The following is a 19,749-nucleotide window of genomic DNA, read 5'->3' as shown; positions in this document are numbered from 1 at the left end:
TTTTTCACACGTACTCCAGTACAAGTGAATTCTTTGCAAGTTAAAGCACAGAAAGGAATGGTTTCACTTGTTGGGACAATAAAAGGAAAATTTTTCTTGTACATTTCTGGTTAACATAAATAACCTTTTTTATTGTAAAACGAAGAAGAAAAACCACAGTTGACAACACGTACCTGAATTCATAAATGTGAACTAGCAAATAAGGGAAGCATTGGTCAGAATCGCACCACTGGGCCAGAAGGCTGTTCCTTCACATCCCCTACCAGCACCGTGGTTCAGGCACACAGCGCCATGCAGAGGTGTGGGCTGCACTGTTAAGTGCCATTCCTCAGATAAGACTTTACACAGAGGTCATGTCTGCCAGTGTTTGAAAACTGCAGAGCTGAAACTTCAGGTTTCCATGCCCTTTTAAATACTTGGGGAATAAGTTCAGTGCCCTCATCAAGATGCCCTCTCAGTGTGTTGGGTTTTCATGGGTGTAAGCTACTGCTGAATACATAAGGGCTGCTGCATTTGCCTGCCCAATTACTTTGTTCCCAGTATCTCTCTAGTTTCTTTGTGGGACATTGAGGATAAGATATTGTATCAGACTGACTTTGTATTAGTCTGACTTCCGAGCTGTACTGAAATTTCAAGTAGTTTAAAGAAATTTTTATTGAAGCAAATGAGTTTGCACATAACTTTTAGTTTTCCCTTTTACCCCAATGCATTTCAGGTCAAGCAAACCAGTCGTCATGGAGCCATTTCCTTTACCTGCCCTTCACATTGCTAAATAGTAGACGAGAAGCTGGATATGAGTCAGCAGTGTGCCCTTGTTGCCAAGAAGGCCAATGGCATTTTGGGATGTATAAGTAGGGGCATAGCGAGCAGATCGAGGGACGTGATCGTTCCCCTCTATTCGACACTGGTGAGGCCTCATCTGGAGTACTGTGTCCAGTTTTGGGCCCCACACTACAAGAAGGATGTGGATAAATTGGAAAGAGTCCAGCGAAGGGCAACAAAAATGATTAGGGGTCTAGAGCACATGACTTATGAGGAGAGGCTGAGGGAGCTGGGATTGTTTAGTCTGCAGAAGAGAAGAACGAGGGGGGATTTGATAGCTGCTTTCAACTACCTGAAAGGGGGTTCCAAAGAGGATGGCTCTAGACTGTTCTCAATGGTAGCAGATGACAGAACGAGGAGTAATGGTCTCAAGTTGCAATGGGGGAGGTTTAGATTGGATATTAGGAAAAACTTTTTCACTAAGAGGGTGGTGAAACACTGGAATGCGTTACCTAGGGAGGTGGTAGAATCTCCTTCCTTACAGGTTTTTAAGGTCAGGCTTGACAAAGCCCTGGCTGGGATGATTTAACTGGGAATTGGTCCTGCTTTGAGCAGGGGGTTGGACTAGATGACCTTCTGGGGTCCCTTCCAACCCTGATATGCTATGATTCTATGATTCTATGATTCTAAATAGCTGAGCTTTCCTGGCAATGGAGACATATCTTAAATTACAGTACAACGCAGTTTATTTCTGTAACTTTCATACAGAATGATTGTACTTAATCTTAGTATTATTTAATATTTATATTGTGATAATACTCTGGCCCAATCAGAGGCAGAGACCCATTGTGCTGGGCATAATGTGGACATGTATGTGTGTGTGCGCCCACACACAGCTTGTTCCTGACCCTAAGAACTTATAGCCTAGAAGACAAAATCAGACCAAGGATAGAGGAATGACATACAACATACAAGCAAGTGATCGGAGGCCGGGCAGGAACATGGCATTGTAACCACTGGGGGAGAGTAATGCTAGAACATGGCATGTTAGTTCCTTGTCCTTTTTCACATACATATTTTAAAGTTACAAAAACTTGTTGTTAGTGAGGGTGGAGTCTGCAGGGGCCAAGGGGTGAAGCTCGTTGTTTGAATGAAAGAGGAGAGTGGATAAATGCTGGGGGAAGGGTACTATTATTTTTGCTACTATCGTTTCTACAGCTAACTTTTACTCTTTACTTCTGTTGTTTTGCTGATGATGTTCCTCAAGTGGAGAGGAGGGAGGGAGGCTGACTTACAAAACAGGCAAATAGCAGCGAAGTGTTTCTTCTAGTATGTTGATAGTTTCAGTCAGACCATGTTTTGGAGTGGAGAGGAACATTTTACAGCGCTGAAAAATGTGGGAGGCAAAAGATCATCAATGGGCAAGTCAGATCGTATAGAAACTAATACTAAGGGTGAATGGGAGATTTGGATTTGTACCTTCTTTGGGTGAGAAGACCCAGCAATAAGCTGAGTTGAGCTAAAAACTTGCAAGTAGATACTCGTAGGGCCAAATCCTACCCGCACTGAAAGGCCCCTGTCAGCCTTCTTTTACATAAGCCAAACAGATTTCGTTCTTTAAGTCTCCAACTGCAAGGCATTTTTCCCAGCCCTCTAATCATCCTTGTGGCTCTTTTCTGCACCTTCTCCAGTTTTTCAATATCCTTTTAAAAATGTGAACACCAGAACAGTATGCAGTATTTCAGTACTTGTCTCCAGATGCCACATACAGAGGGAAACGTACCTCCCCACTTCCACTCGCTACTCCCATGGTTATATACAGCCAAGCATCGTATTAGCCCTTTTTGCTACAGCACAGCACTGGCAGCTCATGTTGAGCTGCTCGTCCACTATAACCCTAAACCCTTTTCAGAGTTGCTGCTTTCCAGGATACAGTCCCACATGCCATAGATGTGGCCTCCATTCCCTCTTCCTACATATATAATTTTGCATTTGGCTGTATTAAAACACATTTTGTTTGAATGGACCCAGTTCTTAGCTAACTGTTCTGTCCTCACCATTATTTACCACTCTGCCAATCTTTGTGGCAAATTTTATCAGCGGTGATTTTATACGTGCCTCCAAATCACTGATGAAATCGTTGAATAGTATTGGGACAAGTGTTGATCCCTGTGGAACTCCAGTAAAAGCTCCCCCATTCAGTGACGATTCTGCCTTAATGACTCCTTTTGAGATCTGTCAGTAAGCCATTTCTTAACCCGTTTAACGTACGCTTTATTGATACTGTGTAGTGCAGGTTTTTTAGTGAGAAAGTCATGTGGTACTGAGTCAAACGACTTACAAAAGTCCAGTTATATAAATCTGTGAGTCTCTAAGGTGCCACAAGTCCTCCTGCTCTTTTTACTTGTACTCAGTTATTGGTATCAAACTACAAAGATATTCTTCGCAATTTCATCAAAGAATAAAGTCAGGTTTGTTTGTCAAGACCTGTTTTTCATAAACCCATGTTGACCACCATTAATTATATTCCTGTCCTTTCATTCTTTATCAGGTGAATCCTGTACCAGCCATTCCATTTTTTCCCCTGTAATTGACGTCAGGCTGAATATTGGTGCACCATAGCATTCTTCCAGTCTGCTGGTATGGGATAAGGCATATGAGCCCCACACTAGGGAATCAAAGGTTAACGAGTATTTCTAGGCCCAGAGGGCCCCACCCAGTCGCATCTGCTGGGCCCGCTCACAATGGATGCAAAGCTCAAATGGGAGCCTCCTGGTTCAGTCAAGGTGAATGGACTACAGGAGCAGTCCTAGTCCCTTAGCTCCTTCAGAGAGGCTGCAGGATCTCCACACTACCTGGAGCAGCCCCCTCTGCTGAGCTGCTGGAGGCCCCTGTGGAGACCAGGAACGGTGGGCCAATCCTATAATAAACTAAATACAGATTTGTTAATAGAAAAAGGAAATGAGTTATTTACAAGGTTAAAGCAGGTAAACATGCATACACAAATGGATCTTAAATTTCAAAGAGTAATAAATACTTTTATAATAAGCAGGTTCCATATGACCTTTAGGGCTAACCTGGGCCAAGTAGCTGGTGATCCCTTGCTTATGCCTAGAAAACCTTGCCCCCCCAGAGTCCAAGCAGTTCCTCATTCTTCGGGGTTTTTATTCCCTTCCCTCCATGTGCTCTGAGCAGCAAACACAGCTGATGGGAAGGATCCACTTGCAAGACACATCTGCTTGGGGGGAAAAGTAAACAAAAGAGTCTTTTGTCCTTTTTAATGTTCCACTCTCATCCATCTGGTGTTGATGGACCTTCCTTTTGGGGTAGGACATAACAGCCTCTGCTGGAGACCAGCATTTCTCACTAATTAATGTCTCTCTCCTGTCTGGTGATTTATACAGTCACAAAAGCTTACAATGCCAGCGCTCAAATATCACCTTACAATATGGGATACAGATGCTGTAAGTGAGATTGATGCCTGCAGCAACTCACAAGCATTTATTAAAGTCTAAACACTAACCACATTCTTGTCATTCTAATACCTGTTTTAACAATGCTAACACACAGGTGAGCCACACTGGTCCCAGCTAGGGATTTGTCAGTGTTCAGTAGAGACGCGGGGACCTGGGCATGAGCTGGTTCTTCGTCTAATGTTAGGCATGATGTCCCATCACTGCTTGTCATGCAGTGTCAGACATAATGCTATTGAAATAGGAGAGAAATTGTCAAAATCAGCTTTTTAAACTTATTGTTACTCTGTAATGTGAGCGTGTGTCTCAAAGCAGGGGGAAAGGTTTGAGACAGGGAAAGATATGCGCCTCCCATCTGAAGCAAGAGAACAAGCCAAGTACACGTTACATCATGGAACACTTAGTGCTGTGTGCCTCACTGACACACCGGGAACAGACCAGGGAAGGAAAAGGGGGCTTTGTGTTATGCTTTAAAAAAAGCCGCTGCGGCACGAAGAGAAGCTCCAATTACTGGTAGTGAATATATAAACCAGCTTCAGCTCCATGGTACTTGACATGAACAAGCCAGACGTAAGAGCCATTTCAGGAGAGTTAAACAGAGATGGAGGAAAGTTTAGTAAATCTAAGTAAGGAATTGAATGTGTATAGTGTGAGTGGGGAAATAAAAACACCACTCCCTTTTCTCGTCCATTCAACTTTCGTAATTCTCTCTGCTGAAGATTTGTGCGTACTCTAAGAAGCCATTTAGCATCGTTTGACATTTTTTCCCCTATAAAAAGATGCTGAACAAAAATTAAGATGATAAGATACATGTTTCATACACTGGCCTCTTTTCCATGCCTGCAATTGTTTTCAGGAGCAATTTAGTTAATTTAAAAACCTATGTACTTGATTTGCAGGTGCAATCAGGGTTTACAGGTCTAAATGACTTAGGTTGCATTTGAAATTATTGTCCACAAATTTGCAGAGACAAATCAAAGCCAACCAAACTAATGTTAGAAAATGCCAGATTAATCCAGCCTTAATTCTGCCCCTTGTGCATATGCATCATCCTAGTAATTAAATGAAAAGATCACATACAATATTTTCCACAGGACTCCTGTCTCATTCAGTGTGCAGCAATATCTGTGTGTGTAAAAAGGCAGGTATGGGTGTGTTTGTGTGTGCATACAATGTATGAAGTGTAAAAGAAGAAAAGATCTTTACATTTAAATTGAATTCTTTTCTGATTTCATCTGAAATCAGAGAGAAAGCTAGTCCCATGGGCATGTTGGCAGGAGCGAGAGTCACACCTCAGCCCTGATCTTATGCAGGTGGGTAAGCGTTTCCATGACTGAGACCCTAATTTACACAAAATGTACTAAGTTGCAGCTGTCGTATTCTTGCCATATTAAGTGACTCAAAAAGCATTCAACGTTGCCTCCAGATCCAGGTGGAGCGTGCCATCTGCAATAAAGATGAGGTGGCCATGAGCCACATTCGTAGAACTTGGCAGATTTGTATTTTGCCTGCAGGCTGCAGTTTGGCCACTCTTGGTTTAGGCCATGTCTACGCTACAAAATGATGTCAACCTGACTTATATCGGCATACAGCCACTGCAGTTATTAAATTGCTTGTGTGTGTGCACACTTGGCTGCTTGTGTCAGCGGTACATGTCCTCACCAGGAGCACTTGTGTCGATTGTATTGTCAGGGTAGGGCATTGTGGGATGGCTCTTGGAGGCCATTAACAGTCAGCATAAGCAACACAGTGTCTACACTGACAGTGCATCTATCTAATTACATCAACCTTGACCCTATGCTGCTCGGGGAGGTGGTGTTACTAAATCAGCAGAGAGAGGCACTTATGTCGGCAGGAGCTAAATTTAAGTGAAGACACTTCCACAGCGAGGTCAGTGTAAGGCAGCTTGTGTCGACCTAACCGTATAGTGTAGACCAGGCCTAGACAAACCTGCTGTGGGGGATAGGGAGCCGGGGTTCAGAGGAAGGTCTTGTTTCTAGAAATTGGACTCTTCCAGATAAAAAATCTCTAAGAAGCTGCTTATTTTTAATCTCGTCCACAGCTGCCACTATAAATATGTCTTAAGTTATTAATGGTAACCTGTAATGAGGGCCCATAATTATAAGGTGTAACCTGGGTAACTAATTTCAAAGTATAAAATCCTTCCTACATCCTTCTCAGAGAAAGGTAAGTTCCAGCTAGTTGGCTGCTGCATTTGATGTGGGTATTAAGTCTTATTTTGTTTCTGGTTTTTAATTCTTAATATATGCATGACCTTTCTTTCTTTTCTGAACGGTTGCCAAGATTGACACTTTACTTAGATCTGGGAGGGAAGGTGAGGGAGTGAGCAGCTTCTTCCAGAGCCAGTGCCTGGGCCTTTGTAGGTACTGCAGTGTCTTGTTCCCTCCCTCTTCAGTCCTGTCCCACTCCGGGGGCTACGATCCCAATCTCATGTTAAAATCGACTCTCCTGGCAGCGAACACTAAAGCTCTCCACAATGCCATGCCAGTCATGAACACGCAGAACTTGTATTATGCAGATCCGGCTGGTCTTTTTATTGAATTATTTATATTTTTGTGGTGCAAAATAAGATGAAATTGTTAAGGTCTCCTGAGCATTTTCTCTACCTGCTAATGATCTAATCTTTGGAATGTGTAATCCCCCCTGCCTCCTGTAGCTGTGCGGCAGCGGTTTGCTGGCTCATTTTTTCAAAATCCACTATTAATGGGGCCTCAGAACGATCGTTTTCCCTATCAGTAGTATTGCACGTTGTATTTAATCAGAATATAAACCGTAGGCTTCTATTCACCATTGACAGAAATCAACAACATTGACACCAAGACACAAATTAGGGGCCAGACTCTGCCATCCATTTTCCTCTTGAGCAGTACATTACTCCTTGAGAAGTTCCGTAGCAATCACTGAGTCTGTTCAAGGAGTAAGCTAGTACTCAACATGAACGAGGGTGGCAGAATGGGCTCTCTGGGTGCTAGGGTCCTCCTCTACTTTTCCTGTTTTAATTGCAAGTGCAATGTGATAAGGGTCTGATATATTTTAATTGTGAAGGTGCTGATCTTGTGACAAGATTGTATAAGCTTTTCCTTTGTTACGTAGTGGATATTGGTCCCAAGATCTGACCACAATATCTTGTGCCAGCAAAGAGTTGGAAATGTTGCAGAGATTATAACAGTGCTGTGGAAGGATGAAGAGGGATTTAGGCCCCTACTAATTGAGCACTTGAAGTGATGTGTCATGCATCTGAAAAGCAGGGGACTACAACTTCCATCGGCCCCCTCCGCACTGTACAGCCCCCTTCCTCCTCACCATCCTCCAACTTCCTCATCACTTCCATCATCCCCCCCACACCCCACTGGGAGCCCAACAGAAGCCAAGGCTCCAGGCACAGAGCTCCCTGCCAAGAGCCAGGGTGGCAGCCGGGCTAGGAGCAGGGAGCCCAGGTGACAGGAGGGCTGCTAGTGGGGAGCTGGGAACCCGGACAGCAGCCCAGCTGGGAGCAGGGAGCCTTGGCAGCGGCCGGGCTAGGAGCAGGGAGCCAGGAGGCAGCAGGGCTCCCTGGGGAAGACAGGGAGCCCAGACAGCAGCCTGGTTCAGAGTTGGGAGCTGGGAGCCCAGGCAGCAGCCCAGGGTGCAGCCGGGCTCTAGCTGGAGGCCTCCACCCGCCTCGGGGTGACAGCCAGAGCTATGAGCCAGGCGCAGCGTTCACAGCAAGGAGTCTACCAGCCTTTCTCGTCAAGCTGTGAAATGGACAAGAATGACAACCAACAGCCAATGTAAGGAACGCAGCGTCTACACGGACACTGCATCGCCCTCGCTACACCGACATAAATCCTATGCCTCTTGTGGAGGTGGAGTTATTATGTCGGTGTAGTAGGGCACTTATATTAGTGGGACAAGGCTGAAGTGTAGACACTGACATAATTAGATCTGCGTAAGCTGCCTTACGTCAACCTAACTCTGGAGTGTAGACCGGGCCTCAGACACAATACACCAGGCATGCTACTGGCACCCAGGGAGGATGGGATACCAAATAACCTCAAAAATTACAGATTCGCTGTAGGCTGCTTCATTGCAGTAAAGCTGCAGAGCCTGTTGAAGGAACAGCTATTGCTATTATTTACTGTCTGTACTGCAGAAGTGCCCAAATACACCAGTCAGGATCCCTTTTGTGTTAGGCACTGTACAGACACATAGGAAGCCACAGTACAGTCTCTGCCCCCAGAAAGCTTTCAGTGCTCCGTGTGCTGATGTATTGCCTGCCAGTGAAGGAAGACAATCGTAGGCAGAGCTGGCAATTAAAATATCAAGGGAAACTGATATTTCACAAGGCTTTGAGGTATAGCCTCAAACTGCTCACTGTCTTGTATCAGCGACTGCGTTCACAGTGAACGGTGGGAGAGAAGGTACCAAGAATCCCTAGGAGAGTCTATGATAGTCTCATTGAAAAAGGAGTAAAGTTATGAAGACAAGCCAGAGAATTCATAGAATTGAAGTGGAAATGGGCATAAAGGCAACCTAGTGCTGGACAGAGATTTGTAGCATACACATGGCCAGAAGCCCTTGTGTAAATGGCTTTGTTTCCCAAACCATGGTCTAATGTCAAACCACTATAAAAACTGACTTTATGATGCACTTACGGGTGTGACCAAACTGTAGTCATTCCAAGACATCATGGTTTCCATAGTAACTAATGCACTTCAAAGGGGAAAACGCTGAGGGGAACTTAAAAAAAAAAAGACAAAGACCATATTAAATGGCACAAACCAAACAGGTGGTGACATGTGGGGGCTGTAAAGTTTTAATGCTGTAAGTGTGTAATTACTCAGATTCTTTAGACAGTGTGTGACTACAAATTTATTTAAAGGTCATAAATCAGTGCTAACTGCATCAGACTAGAGTGGTCTGTGACACAAGTTGAAATTTGGTGACAATATTTACTGACTGTAGAAAGGTGCAAATCACTGATACACAATGAGGATAGCCAGAGGGTTGTTAAAATTTAGCACTTTACCTCTTCCAAGAATTTTATAAATTGTGGCTAATCTTCAGTGCCCTTGTGAAATAGGTAAATATTATCCTCCTAGGAAATGAAGGCACAGAAGTTAAATGACTTGCCCAGAGTCGTGCAACAATTCAATGGCAAGGCCAGGGTTAGAAGTGGAATCCCTGGCCTCCAGTCCTGTACTTTGTCACTGCCCCTTGACAACTAATGGCAATGAAAATGAAATGGGAAACTGAACTGTCTAAACGTTTGACGAGGTATCTGGACAGATGCATTTGTTAATACACTGCCTTTCACTTCTGACCTCTTCCCTTGCTCTTCTATTGGCATTAGGAAATACAAAACACTTGATTAGAATTATATTTTGAAAAACTTTGGACTGGCAAGTGCAGCTAACCTAAACAGTCTAAATTACTGTGTCAGCCTTCTACCCCTTTCACGTGGTTAGTTGTTTATTTGCCATTATTTCACCTAACTTAAGGCCATGTTCTCTAGCCCTTACCTATGTGAATTTCCTTTGAAATCAATGAGAGTTTTCCCTGAGTGAATATTACAGGCTTTGGCTCTTAGATCGCAAACCATTGGGATGGAAATAATGTCATCTTATTTGTTAGACAGGCATGGTGGGTTAGATAATATCTTTAATTGCAGTCATTCTCAACCATTTTTCATTTGCAGACCCCTAAAAAATTTTGAATGGATGTGCGCACCCCTTTGGTAATCTGTTGTCAGCATATATAGTTGTATTCTGTTCAGCATGGGCAGTGGGTAAACACCCTCTTTGGGGAGGCAAGCACCCAGCCCCACCCCTTCCACCTGAGGCCCCGCAGCTGGAGAAGCTACTGGCCAGCCCAAGCACCAGGCCACCAGCATCCTGGGTTGTTGTGCAAGTTTCATTTGAGGATGAGGCCTGAGAGGTCAGGTATAGAGTGATCGCTTTGTGAAAAGGGGAATAGGGGATAGGGTGTTTTTGTCTTTTATCATTTTCCCGTGTGAGTTCATTTGAGAGCAGAGTGATTGTTTGGTTTCACCCACATAGTGTTATTGGGGCATTTAGTGCACAGCCTGAGGAACGCCACATGTTGTGATAGGCATGTGCAGGACTCATGGATCTTGAAAGGTGTGTTGTAGGGGGTGTTGAGCGTTGTAATAATGGAGATATGTCTGCATAAAAGATATTATCTCACCCATCTTGTCTCTAATATCCTGGGGCCAATACGGCTTCAACAACACTGCATAAATCTTATTTGTTAGTCACGTACAGTGCATATCTTTTTAGGGTTCGTTAGGAAGCAGAGCTGCCATCAAATCAACCTCCAGAAACAGCCAGATGAATGACAGCAGTTCTAGAAATATATGACACATGTTGAGCAGTCCCCTAATGGGACGCCAACAACTGAAAGGCTCTCTGGCGTGGTCACGTTCATTTCCCATCTAGACTGTCCTGGAGAGACATCCGATTCAAGAGGCAGGATGGAAGTTTTGTCCAGGATGCTACTACCACTGTACCTACAATGGGTGCTGCCAGTTCTTTGAAGGTCACTGAGTAGCCTAGAGTGCCTTTTAGCCAGTCTGGCTGTTAGAAACCAGATGGCAGGAGATTTCCAAACAAATTCACTATTTTTTGTTTACTCTTTATTTTATTACCTGTGCAGAAAGTTTATGTATGTTATTTTATTATTAACATACATAAACTTTCTACACAGGTATTAACAAATCTTATTCATCTGTATTTAAAGAACCATTTGTGTTTGGTCAGCCTCTTACTATCTGTGTATTTATTTTGTTCAGTTTCTAAAAATGATAACCATACATGATCAAAATCCATTTGATCCCAATATAAGTGTGTCATTTTTTTCATTGTCCCCAAGGCAATGACCTCCTTTGATCTGTAACCTAATAGAACCACTATGGAGTTTGTGGGTAGCCTAACTTTAGTTCTCCTTCAACTGTGCCGGTATGGATCCCACTGTGGGTATGCCTGCACCTTGTGTGTGCGAGCTGGGAATTGTTTGAATAGCTGTCTCTATCAGGGCCACACATGCACCCAGGGCTCATTCAAGGGCTTAAAGAGCAGGGTGGCCATGGCCCTCCCTTACTACCCATTTACTGACCCAAGACTGTCCAACCCACTATGGCTTATGTGTAAGGTTTGAACTGGGCTGTGAAGAAATGCGTTTCATTTGTTTGAATTCTAAATTCTTCATTTTAGATTAACATTTTAAAAAAGAGAAAGAAATAGAGATGACAAGGAGAGAAACACACAAACACCCCGGATGCCTCACTGGTCAGTGGGGAAAAGTCACAAACATTAAAAATGGTAGACTCAAGCCCTCAAAGTTTAAACCCTATCCTTTGGGCAGCAGTCTGATGGCCCTGTTAGATGGACATACCAGGTATCACTACTGCCACAGGGAAGCTCACATCCCCCCAGAATGCTCCATCTGCCATTCCTTCTCCTCCCACACTGAGAAATTAAGAGGTATGAGGCTCAAATTGCCCCTCCTGGCACAATCCGTGTGGCCTCAGACCCAGGGGAAGAAAAATCCTATCTGGAACCTAAGGCGCTCTCTTCAGTTAGTGCCCCAGCAAGCAGGTAAATCCCTGGTTCTAGTGGGGACAAAAGACCATAGAAAGTGGCTAAGTTGGCACGAAGTGACTTGACACCAACAGGTTCCTCCTCTGTACTAAAGACATTTGTGCCAACTTCTTTGGCACCAGTCCCAGCACAAGCACTGTGTCAGATGTGGAACGCTGCTGCAAACACAGCTCGAAGCAGACATCACATCTGCCATGGAAGGAGGACTCTATCCAAGGGCAGGCCATTGAGGCCATCCACTTCTAGAGACAGGAGCAGGTTGATGATGATGAAAAAAGCAAAAGAGGCTTTGACATCAAGAGCCCTTCCAGCGCTGATGGCACTCCTTGGCCAAGGCTCATCTCCGAGAATCCACCTTCACCTTTCCTCCTGGCACTGATGCCAGTACTGACTTGGGCACAGCACAGGCATCATCATTGGTTCTCCTCCCTCTCTTTGGACCACTCTTTCTCTCCTGATTCCAGGAGACTGGAATGACACCCCAGGTGATAACTGAAAGGTGCCCCACACCGAGGCCTCTGACCAGAATGGCAGTGGATGGGCCACAACAATCTGGCCAATACCAGTACGATCTACTGCCATTGCCCTATGGATTATGTTAGGTCCTATCACATCTTCAGTCCCAGGGTCAAGTCCCATCACATGTCCCCATGAGGAGGAAGAGATCCTGGTCCTCCTCGGCATTAGTACCAAGGACCTCCTCTCCAATACTGGAAGAGCAGCTGGGTAAGCTGGCAGAATGGGCCCAGGAAATGTTCCAACTTCCTTCCACTCAAAGAATCCTCTTATGCCAACGAGACTCACTCTTTAGCACTGACCATGGATGATTTTCAGGTGTTCTGGGATCTCTTAACCAGAATTGTGGAGAACTTGAATATCAAAACAACTATAATCCCAGAGAACATCCATGAACTATTCAACATTTTTAATTCCTTGTCATACATAAGAATTCCCCTACATATCAATAGGGTCTTAATAGACTTTAAAGACCACAGTGATGTACAGACAAAGAGAAGCAAGATCATCCCTTCTATGTCAAGACACTACTCATCTACAGGAGTGGTGTGTTCAACATCGGGGCAGTCTGATTGCCCTCCACTTGCCTGGGGTCCAGAAAAACTTAGCAGGTCCATCTTAGCAGGAAGTACTCTTTCCTTCACAAACAGGCCTTCAAAGATCCTGCATCTTGGCAGAGGGGTAGACTAGATGACCCTTATAGTCCCTTTTAACCCTATGGTTTTGTAGTTCTAAGAGTCAGTCCTTAAACAATTTTTTCAGAAATGGAGGGGTCCCACCAGAGACCTTTTTGCAACATATTTGAAAAAGAAGTGTCTCATATTTCCCTCCTGAGGAGAAAAGAGCCCAGGCTCCCTTTTGGATGCATTTGTGCTCCAGTGGAACATGTATCTATTGTATGTATTTCTTCCAATTCCACTAATTCCCAGAGTCGTCAGAAAATAAGACAGAACAAGGCCCGAGTAATTCTGATAGCACCCGTGTTGCACACCAATTTTGGGACTCAAAACTGAGCCATCTCTCATTTGGGCCATGCTTCCCACTCTCATTTCTTCTATACATTATCTCACAGAGCCAAGGTCTCATTCTACATCCAGACCCATCGTCTCTGCATCTGACTTCATGGATGCTAGCTGGCTAACTTCGTAAGACAGGTGTTGCTTTGCACTGATGCAGGACATTCTGATTCAGAGCAATATAGCTTCAGCGAGGCTCACAGATAGAGCCAAGTAGAAATGTTTTTCAATGAGGGCTGCCATATCCCCTTCAGCCCTTGCAGGCTTCCATCCCAGGCATTCTGGATGATTTGTTTCCCTGAAACATTTGAGTCTTTCAGTCAGCTCCATTAGACTTCACTTAGTAGCAATATCTACCTTACCGTGCTCCCATTCAAGGTCACGCTGTATTTTTACACCTCGCTCTGACTAAATTTTTGAAGGGGTTGGTTTATGTATTTCCACCAATTAAGGAAATTAACACACACCTCCCGACCCCGACCTTAAATGTAGTACTTCTGTCTTTAATGGAACCGTCATTTGAGCCTTTGTTCTTCATATAATAGCATGTGCTTTATATCATGTTCTTTATACTGTATACTTTTATTTGGAGAGTGAGAGAGATTCGGACATTAATGGCAGGACCACCTTATCCTACTTTTCACAAGGACAGAGTTACTCTTTGACCTCATGCAAAATTTCTACCCAAAGTAGTTTCAAATCTATACTTGAATCTTGAAACAATATGTATTTACCAGTGTTTTTTCCTAGGTTTCACTCATCTCCTGCAGATGCAAAACTCCATGCATTTGATGTATTGAGAGCCCTTTCCTCCTATCTCCATGGAACAAAATCTTTATGCAAATCTCCCAGACTGTTTTAGCTGTTAGAGACATGTCTAGAGGGCAGGGTATTTCCACTCAGACTCTTGAAGTGGGTGTCAAACTGTATCAGGATTTCATATGAATTGAATAAATTAGCGCCTTCTCAGAATAGAGATCAGGCAAACTCTTTAACTTGTTTGAGGAGCATCCCTGTATCCGAAATCTGTAAGGCAGCTACTTGGAACTCAATACATATTTTTAATAAACATTATTCCTTTGTAGCAACTCTAGATTTGCCTCTCAATTTGGCGTGGCAGTCCTACAGTCCCTGCTTAAGTAGAACTTCTGACACCCACTTCCTTAGAGAGACAACTGCTAGCCAATCACCTAGAGTGGAATCTCTGTGGACATATAGTGGAAGAAATAAAGTCGATTACTTACCTTACATTAACTGTGGTTCTTTGAGATGTTTTGTCCACAGGGATCCCCTGACCTACTCTGCTTCCCCACTAATGTGATGTTCTCTAGCTTTGGGATTCTGTATTGGTGAAGGAACTGAGTGGCATTTGGGTCTGCTCCACCCTTTATGCACTCTGGTGAGGGGTGCAAGACATGCAGGGATTGGTGTGGCCCCAATGGACATTGTTTAGTAAAAAAGAATCCAATCTCATGGTGTTGGGGTGCATGTACTCTTAGAGTGGGATCTGTGTGGGAAAAACATCTTGAAGAGCCACATTTGCTGAAAGGTAAATAACCATTTTTTAATTTGAAAGTTCTATTTGTAATTTTCCTCAAATACTGTACTTGTAGGGCATTCCCACCATATATGCAGAAAAGCCCCTAGTCCTCCGCCTCCTCTACAGCATTTATGACACCCTTTTAGATATATTTTCTTTAGCTTAAATGGAGTGAGGTACCAATGATAAAGTAGTTTGTAGTAATTTTCCTTAATGGTTACACAATTAGGTGCGGCTTTGTCTTTACTCCAGTTATTTTTCCATTGTTCCAAAGAGATATTTGTTTTTAGATCTTTTTCCCATTTTTCCATAAAGGGAATCTTATCTTTTAGAGCCATCAGTAACATCCATTACACCATACTGAGATCAGGTCCTCTGAGGTGGCCTTTCCCATAATTAGTGTTTCTATCCTCAATTAATGATCTCCTGAAACTTGAGATACCTAAAAAGGAAATTCACTATTTTGTCAAATGGGCGGCTGTACTAGTAGGGATTTTTCTGCCAAAGAAAATGGAACAGTTCTCCCCTTCCTTCTTTTGGATTTCTACCATGGACCTCGTCTTTAAGGTCAAAGTCACGTGGTCCGTCACGTAGTCTGAGTCCTGACAAGAAACTGTGTTTATGGACTCTGGGGAAAGAGGTGCCAAATTTTTCCCACTTGTGAAGCGAACGATCTGAAAATATGAAGCGTTCTCTGCTCCATTTAATATTTATATGAATAATGAGAATGACCAAGTCTGATGTATGTGATATAAATCCTCATGCTTCAAGTCGTAAGCCCACACCATGTGATGGTGGCTAGGAAGAACCTTCACCTGTAGGCAGGTTATTCTGTAAATGCCCACTGTGAGGTTTCTTGCACTCACCTTTGAAGCCTCTAGTATTTGTCACTGTCAGAGAAAAATACTGGACTAGATGGTCATGTGGCCCTTTAATCCTTGTCTTGGCTCTTCTCTGAACCCTCTACAGTTTAACATCCTTCTTGAATTGTGGACACCAGAACTGATATTGACTTCTGTGAGCTTTGGATCTTGGACCTCATAATATAGGAGGAATGTGAGGGCTACCATTCATATGTTCAGAATACCCATATCATGAATATTTGCGTAAAGTGCCTGAATTGTATTCTCTCCCTTAAGTGCTTTGTACAGAATTGTTTACAGACATTGATCCAAAACATATAAAATTTAAAAGTTTGGAAACTCTGTGTTGTATTTCCCTTTACAGGCTCAAGCAGCAAGCTCCCCACACTCCTCACCTACCCATGGAGCCAGTCGCCCAATGCCGATGCCTGTCAGAGCCACTTCCGCTGGCTCTACCCCAACTCACGTACCTCAGGACTCACTTGCGGGAGTCGGGGGAGATGTGCAGGAAGCTTTTGCACAAGGTGAGTGTAGCACAAACCAAAACTCCTGCTATTGCCAAACATTGAAATTATTGATTATTATACAAATATAATACAGCAATTTTGATATAATAATTACTGATCTTATTTCACTTGGAATATTCCAAAGCAGAATGGAGGTATATTTTTAAATCAGGTAAGTAAACTTCATGTCACAGTGCTGTGAATTGAGTGCAAAATGGGAGACCACTTACCAAAATTTGGCCCAAAGGATGCAGAGAGGGACAGAATGGTAGCCATCAGGAAAAAAAAAACAGCTCTCTCAACCAGAGTGTTCAGCTAACATTCACCTTGTTGATTACTAGGTAAAAAAAAAAAAGTTGAAATTTTGGACTGCAAATAAGTGAATGCTAAACTGAATGTAGCCCTTAACCAGTATGCAAATCTCTGAACAGGCAAACACTCTGGTATAAACCTAAAAGTGTCAAAACACTGTGTGGAGAGGGGAGGACAAGAGTAAAACCAGCCAAAAGATGAGAAATAAAAAAAAAAAAAAAAAAAGTAGTGGACAAAATTAAAAAGTGGACGGTAACATATCCCCTTCCCAGCGAAGCTGTTCTCCATGGAGTATTGTCAGTATGGAGCCCCACTTGTGGGGTATGCTTGTGCCAGCTGGACCCTAGAAACCAATGACTGCTGGGGCATCGCACATTCAGTGTCAACAGTGTGAAAGAGGGTGCGGCCCCCACCCTACCTTACTTCCTTCTCCTCCTGGTTGGCTGAAGGGCGGAACCTTAGTCACACCCTTCTTGTCTTTTGTTGGTGACTTTTTACTCTTTAGCATCTAACTGCAAAAGACACTTCCGGACATAGTTACTGGTGTCGTATTGTTAGTTTTACAGTCTGTGCTGTAAGTAGGTTTAATTAGTGCTCCCCAATTGTAGTTTCCACAGTCAACTTTAGCTCCATGCAGTACCGGTTATGGGTCCTGTCCTTTGGTTCCACTGAGTTCTTTGGTGAGATCAATGTGGCTGATCCTAGCATAAAATGTTGGTAAAATGGTATACGCTTTGCCAGGGCAGTATGTAAATTTCTGAATAATATGGTCTGTGGTGCTTGGGAAAAACTCATTCAAAGAGGTAGTGGTTAAAATGTGCACCTTTACTCCCCAGTACCTGCAGCTGTTGTGAGCCTACACTTAGGCTCCTCCAGTTAGAAAAGTCTTTATGGGCATCTGCTTCAGAGATGCTTAACCTTTTGGTGCCAGGGGCATCTTCAGTCCATAAGACACCTGCAGAGAATAACTCCAGAAAGGTCTAAGAGGTTGGAGATCCAGAGGCAAAGAAAACTACTTGAGCTGGGTACCAACTACTACCTCTTTCTCAGTGTTGAAAAAGAATAGAGGCATCATTCTCTTCTGTTTCAGTCAGAATCTTGCAAGAAGGAAAGCAAACAGAAGTCTGAGGTTGTGATGTCAAGATACTTGGCACCCCATTATTCTTCCCTGCAGGGAACCATCAACACAGTATGAGGAAATGAGTGATTCTTCTGCACCATCTGCTCATCTTGAAATGCTCTCTCAGCAACAGTGGAATGACCAGAACCCAATTCTGCTGAGAAACTGATTGACTCGGAGGTTGCATACATACTTTCTCTCTCATTTTTTCCTCTTCTGTTTGTCCCATTCCAGAATCTTCCTTGTATTTTCTCCCTACAAAAGCCAGGGATGTAGCGGTTGCCTGGGCAACAAAATTTTGGGCACGATAGCTTCAGCAGTTGGCCTCCACTGCTCTCTTTGGCCTTCTCTACACTGCTAAAAAAGGCAGGTTCTGTACTTCAGAGTAACTAATGCACATAAATGTGCATGAACTATTCTGGAGTAAAAACACAGTGAAGAGCAGGCACTTTAGGTCTACCACAAGGTAAACTCACTGAGGTCAGCCTCTGGAGGGAGTATAGGGCTGTTTAGAACAGCCCCACTAAAGGTGCATATACCTGACTTTTCTGTTCCTCCATGACTCAGAGCTTCTGCGTAGGACCTTATGATGGCTCTACCTTTTTAAGATGGAACAGGGCCTGGTTTGCATATGTTAACACCTCAGTGCTGAAGACGGAGCTCCTGGTCAGTCATCTCCTGCTTGTACACGAGGATCAGTGTCTGGCAATCCCTCTGTTTTGGGAGAACATCCACCCATGCTTCACACCTGTCCTATTGAAAATGAGGTAAAGAAGTTTACAAGAGTTAACATCTCTGTCATTTTCTCCTAAGAACTTCCATTGTTTCCAGGAACGGACCTCAAACATGGCAGCAACTCTTGATCCAGGGCTCTCGGTATTGCCTGACAAGCCCCTGGCTCCTTAACGTCTCAGACTCTACAGCACAGAAACATTGTAGCAATTCTCCTGAATGACGGTATTCTGGAGTCAGCAAAGGACCTCCGGCTCACTCCTGAACCCGTCCCACTTATTCCTAAAGGAGATGATAAGTCATGCCAATTACTACCACAAGGACACAAGTAGTTTTATGCACATATAGTGCCAAGTTGCTTGGTGGTCAGTGTAGCTACTAAGTGTCCGTGTCAAATGCACCAATTGTATGAATCAGTCTTCACCTCAAGACAGAGTCTGTGAACATAGATCTCACTATGAAGATGGTGTTATGTTTGTTAGCTTTTCAAATGAAGATTGCTGAGACTATATTCTTCCTCCCCGAGACTGGCTTCTGCCTGAGGGGGCTAAGAAAAAGGCAAAGGAAATTACAGCAGAGGGGCAAAAAGTGGCTAAAAAGTCTCTTGTTCAATACATAATACGTTTGGTACCACACTAACACTTTGAGAAGAATATACTGATTAAAGGGTTCATTCCCCATGATATCCAGCAAAATCTGAGGCTCTGTTACTTGAAGACCAGAACCTCTTTAGTCAATACACAGATGAGACCTTGGAATATGTCAGCCCTACAAACCTTGGGCCCCTGCAATTCACTTGTAAGAAGAATGTGTCGTTCAGATTCCAGCAGTAGGGATTAACTCCTTGTCCCTCTGAACACTTCCAGAAACAATAGCAGAAGCAGGCATTCCCAGGGAGGTATCATGCCAAATACCAGAGGCATAGCACTCCATCTGCTGCCGTGGGTGGTCCAGTTGCTTCTTCTTAGCCTCTGCGGCAAGTTTGAGTACAGCTGAGCGTTCCTAACTGTTTTCTTTGGCAACTGGTTTCCTTTCCCCTTTGCAGATTGACTTGTTTCCAGGCAGCATGAAGTAGAACAATAGTACAGTGGGTCCCACAAGTTATTCAAATACAACAGTTGGAGTCACTAGCGATGATGCCGCGAAAGAATCAAGTAACTCACAGGCTCTTTCTGAAGTCCAAGAATGCTTGCCAAAAGAGTTTCATTTAACCCAAAATTTTCACCAAACATTTAAATTATTTTTGCTAGCTTGTGCTACTACTGGGTTCTTGCAGATGTATGTGCATAG

The 19,749-nt window shown here is 43.6% G+C and overlaps 1 protein-coding gene across 34 annotated transcripts in view; it reads left to right on the top strand.

Moving 5' to 3' along the window:
- The window catches only part of DTNB (dystrobrevin beta), a 361,644-nt gene that overhangs the window by 304,375 nt on the left and 37,520 nt on the right, over positions 1 to 19,749 (top strand). For all 34 annotated transcript variants that reach the window (XR_005224528.2, XR_005224527.2, XR_005224524.2 and 31 more), the window contains one exon: positions 16,154 to 16,313. Coding sequence is in view for 28 of the 34 variants with exons in the window: in XM_043541997.1 (XP_043397932.1) it covers positions 16,154 to 16,313 (160 nt within the window). In the remaining 6 variants the exon portion in view is untranslated. The remainder of the gene's footprint in view (positions 1 to 16,153; positions 16,314 to 19,749) is intronic.

The sequence above is a fragment of the Chelonia mydas genome, chromosome 3, assembly GCF_015237465.2.
Source record: "Chelonia mydas isolate rCheMyd1 chromosome 3, rCheMyd1.pri.v2, whole genome shotgun sequence".
In the NCBI taxonomy this organism is placed as follows: Eukaryota; Metazoa; Chordata; order Testudines; family Cheloniidae; genus Chelonia; species Chelonia mydas.
This window is presented reverse-complemented; position numbering and strand designations above follow the sequence as displayed.